General features: G+C 32.5%; 1 protein-coding gene across 1 annotated transcript in view; it reads right to left on the bottom strand.

The window, feature by feature from the left end:
* Positions 1 to 2,845: 2,845 nt before the first annotated feature.
* The window catches only part of LOC106869445 (eukaryotic translation initiation factor 1A), a 21,055-nt gene continuing 18,717 nt past the window's right edge, over positions 2,846 to 5,183 (bottom strand). The window contains exons 5-6 of the mRNA XM_014915196.2: positions 3,882 to 3,970; positions 2,846 to 2,924 (exon numbers count right to left, since the gene is read on the bottom strand). Of these exons, the coding sequence (XP_014770682.1) occupies positions 2,919 to 2,924; positions 3,882 to 3,970 (95 nt within the window). The 3' untranslated portion in view covers positions 2,846 to 2,918. The remainder of the gene's footprint in view (positions 2,925 to 3,881; positions 3,971 to 5,183) is intronic.

Below are 5,183 nucleotides of genomic sequence, written 5' to 3'. Positions count from 1 at the left end.
TCAATTAACTGCATGATTTATATTTAATCTTAATTCAGTGGGTCAATCATTGGTTCACTACAATTGTGATGGCAGTGCAAATAAGGACTGTGAAACTTCAGCAAAACACATGGAGTATTTCTCTTCATAAACAGTTTTATAAAAAGGTATTCCCACCCACACAATAGGCTTCAGCACCGTCAACAAAATTCCATTCACAATAATTGGGTGAATCTAAGGCTTTGATAAAAAAAAAAATTTTTAAACTGTCCAAAGTGGTAAGCAGTGAAATTAAACTTGAAAAATATGGTTGCAAAGCAAATTTCTGGCATGCAATTGTAGGGTATAATAGCTAAATTGAGTGATTTTCTCCCACCTTCCAGCAAATATTGCATAATCAGTAATAATTAGATTAAAAAACTTGTAGAAATGTGTGAGTGGAGTGATATATGCCTGAATTTTCCAGACTGATGCCAGAACCCACACAAAAATTAGAAAGAAGACAGAAATAGATTGAGTATATATGCATATTTGTCTCTTCAAATATAATTATATTTGAAGAGACAAACATGTGTTCAGAGAAAACTGCTTGATACAGCTGAAGAAGAAATCAAAGTCTTTCTAGAATGAATAATTGTATGAGAATAAATCCAACACCAGCATATGATCTATATTGCATTACAGACACATTGTAACATGTATGCAGCTTGGATAGAGTGCTTTGACAACAGTTTGAACATTTAAAGACAAATTTTCATGTCACCAATACATTCAAGTGCTCACATGGAAACCAATCCTAGTCATGATAAATTCATATGTAGTCTTTTAGAGATATACTGCAAAATAATTTTAAAGGTAGCTACAACACACAAGCATGGAAGTTTCTAGTGATAAAGCTTTGATTGTGTACAGGAACCAATTGGAATTTAAACAGTATACTGAATTAAAACCTAGAAAAAGACAAATTAAAGCCCAAGTCTGATCCAATCCAGATCATGGCTACATTCATACTAGAGAAAAGAAAAACAACTGTAGTTCTGAAGTAAAGATGGCATAGCATTGTACTGGATGTATTGGAATTTCCATTTCATATAGGATGACATGTTCACAGTGACAGTCCTTTCACCTTTACAGATTTATTCCTGAAACTTAGGGATTGAGTGAAGGGAACAATAATATGTGGAATTTAACAGAAAAGGAAATACGAAGTAAGAGAATTCTATATTTTTGAAATGAAGAATTATGTACATTATTTAAGTGCCTTCATCCTGCTTGTTATCACGTTTTGGCTGATGTACTCTCCAGCCTTCATCAGGTGTTCTGGAATTTCGAACCCAACCCCTTACTTGACTAATAGGGTATACCATTCTCATTCCAAAGGTATGTTGCTGATGTTATTTCTCTGTTGATGATATTTTTCAAATCATTAGTCAAATAAAGGGTTGGGTTCGAATTCCAGCAGAACATCTGATGGAGGCTGGAGAGTACATCAGCCGAAACGTGGTAACAACAAACAAGATGAAGACACCTATCTGTCCATTGTAAATAATGTAAGAGAATATCAATAAAACAAAATAAACAAGGTGACTATAAATAGTACCAATAACACTAGTGCTGTTACTGCATTCAGAAAGATAAGAGGAATTCAATGCTCTTGTCAACTCATTTTCCCTAGAAGCATATGTAAATATGGTAAATTTTACTGATCAATTAAGGTCAAGTTTGCAACTAAGTAGAAAATGTATGGAATGATGGATTTTTGTTTTTTATTCACTTGTATGTACTGTTAATGCATATAGATTGATGTATGAGTAATGATTATTTAACATCAACAATGAGCAACAGGCAGCAAAAACAGAGTCAACCAGAGTCCTCAATGTAGCTGGCATGCCAGAGTCTCAGAGAAAAAAAAGTAGAGCAGAAATAACATTCTCCATGATGTAAACACCACCAGCCATTTGTATGGGAGGGAAAACAAAAAAAAAAAAAAAAAAAAAAATGAATATTCAGAGTTAAGCAACACATGCCAATGACTTGGTTGCAGTACTTGCCAGATAAACTTATTATGTATTGATTGATTTGATCCACACCACCTGGCTAATTTTTTGATATTTATGCTAAGTATAATTTTCACCCCTCCCCCAAGTTAAAACTTTAATTCCATATTTTATATAGCTGGTTTCACTATTTTAAAGTTGTTTGCTACATTTTCTACGCATTGTTGTAATATATATATATATATATATATATTTGAAAACAAATTAATAATCTCAAGCAAACATGATTATTTTTTCAGAAGTAATAAAGTTGAAGCAGTGAGAATTATTTATCCGTGAGGTATTTATTAGCAAATGTCTTTAAATTTTCTCCAGGCACAAGGTAGACAGCTTGTTCTGTCATTCAGGCGTGAGGGATATCAAAGGGAAGTAAGTCATAGTGCTTAAAGAATCAATCACCTATCTGTTGAAATCCCTAGGAAACACATCTGTGAAAATAGCTCTCTATTTTCTCAAATTGTTTTTATTAGGCATTGGCTTCAGATAACAACATCTTTGTGTTACATTACCCTTTAAATCAAATTCATTTCATGAAATAAAAAAATTTGGGGGGAAAAAGACCGTGAATAATGTGAATAAATAATTCAGCATATGGTATAAAGGAAGGAAAATAAATCATGAAAAAAAAAAAAGATAGTGGTAATGCTTACACACATGCAACAATAAATATTGCAATGGTGCTATTAATCTTACTGTATATATCAACAATAGATACATGGTAGGTTGTCATGCCTGAGTCCAACCCCCTTTTACTCAATAAAAAGGGAGAAGAAAATTCAAAGAAAAAAAAAAAAATCAACAACTTCAGCTGTCTTAAAAAGTCCAATATTTAATATCTTTACAGTCAGATAACTTGGTCTAACTGCTGTTACTACATTGTCTTCATATCTGCAAATAAATAAATAAATAAACTTAATATTAATAATTTCCTTTATAAATTAAGTATTATACATTCAATTTAGAGTTTAGTTAATTCATTTATTGAAAGGAACCTATTTGTAGATTAATATCATTAAACTAATTGTTATTAGTTACTCTAATGCTATGTGTATAGGGAGTTTATTGTGTAATGTTTCTTTAGCAAACTGTTCTTTCCAGGACATATTCAATATGGCACAAAGCAAACACATGTAAGTACCATTCAGCATAGTCTCAAGTCTGTTGATTAGTGTTCAGGTGAAAGAGCCACAAACGAAACTTGAGTGACTTGAATACTTTCTATATTTATCCAGTTCAGCAAGTCTTTCTGAATTCATTTGATCTCTAAGAACTCTCTCAATGTGTATCATTATGTTACAGATCTTATCTGCAGTAGCTGTTACTTTAATACCCTGGCAACTCTGCACTAATTTTGGGGAAAGGGAAATTATTGCCTTTAGTTTATTTGTACACAGATTAACAGCTCCAGTTTTCCAGATCTCAGAATGTATACTGATCAAACCGTGAACCTCCCAATTTTTGATTTTAGTTAGAGCTGCTGGAAGTACATTTCCTATGACTTTACCTCAGCTTGTCAGTGATGATCGTAGTTTTTCCAACAAAACTCTCAAAGTAGACTAATGTCAACATTGACCTTCAGAGTCTCTATGCTCTAACTGATTTTCAAAGTGTACAGATTTACTCATCTCCAAAATTTTGAATTAAATATTTGTTAACGTAGTGAACATCAGTAATAAAATTATTTAGAAATAGCAAGTTAGCAGAAATCACAGCATATCTAGCTAAAAGCATTGCAGTAGTTCAAATCATACTGCATTTACTTCAATGAACACTCATGAAACTTCACCAGGAAACTAAATTGTCAACATTACAAGATTGAAGAAAACAAAAATTATATAATCTTACTTCTTCTATTTCCTCATCATCTCCATCAAAATCATCGAAAGTGATGTTGTCATCTTCACCTTCTTCCCAAACATTCTCATTAATTTTAACTACAAAATAAAAAGAAATATGCATGAATTTTTTTAAACAAAACTATTTTTATGTAATTAAAGATGTATATAGATATTAATATAAATTTAGAAATAGGCGTCTTTGGTTGAGTAAACAAAAGAAATATATATGATACTGAACTACATTGTATGTAAATTGTAGAGATATAATTTTTACAACTTTACAAGCAAAACCACATTTATTCATCAGCATGTTGGACGTTTTAGCTAAGCTAGGCATAGTTGTGTGGATGAGAAGGTTGTTTCCCAACTGTGCAGTTTTAGATTCAGTCCCACAGTATGGCATCTCAGGCAAGTGTATTTTTTCACTACAGCTCTAAGCTGGTGAAAGCCTTGTAAACGGATATGCAAAGTACACTTGGGATATAATATATATTGTTACCATCATTCATAGACATGCACCAATCAAATTGGTAGCTTGTGTCAAGATTGTTTGAATCCTCCTGCCAGTATCTCAGAAATTACTGAAGCTAGGAATTAAAATGTTTTAGCAGTGATTAATAAACAAAACAATAATATGCTCCCTTCAAAATGTTGCCTTTTTGTTGTGGAGTGAACTGACACCTCCGCACATGACTGTCAGTGGACTAGATGAGTCTATAAATAGATGAGCCAGTAGACAGGGCATTAGTCTCATTGATTCTGCATTGGAGTATTGGATTGTTATTGTGAGAACAGTTATAAGATAACCAACTCGTTATACTGCTTATTATTATACAGTTATATTTGGTACTGTGATATATTATCTCACACACACACACCATATATAGCCACTGACGATATAACACTTTTTAAGAAAGCTATTTAGAGATATTAAGTGCATGTCCCAGCAGTATCAATTTGGTATAAGTTGGATGAGCTATGGCTTATACAAAATTAGTTGCACAAGAAATTAAATGCACACAGGTATATAATAGAAACTTTTTCATATAATCTTATATATAACAGTTAAAACTACCAAAGACATATAAATACTGACAACCACATAGGTGCAGCTGTTTGGTAAGCTTGCTTCCCAACCACATGGTATCAGGTTCAGTCCAACTGCATGACACCTTGGGGCAAGTCTTCTCATATAGCCTCAGGCTGATCAAAGCACTGTGAGTGTGGATCTGAGGGACAGAAACTGCAAGAAGCCTGTCTTATGTATGTATGTATGTATGTGTATATATATATATATATATATATATAT

The sequence above is a fragment of the Octopus bimaculoides genome, chromosome 4, assembly GCF_001194135.2.
Source record: "Octopus bimaculoides isolate UCB-OBI-ISO-001 chromosome 4, ASM119413v2, whole genome shotgun sequence".
In the NCBI taxonomy this organism is placed as follows: Eukaryota; Metazoa; Mollusca; class Cephalopoda; order Octopoda; family Octopodidae; genus Octopus; species Octopus bimaculoides.
This window is presented reverse-complemented; position numbering and strand designations above follow the sequence as displayed.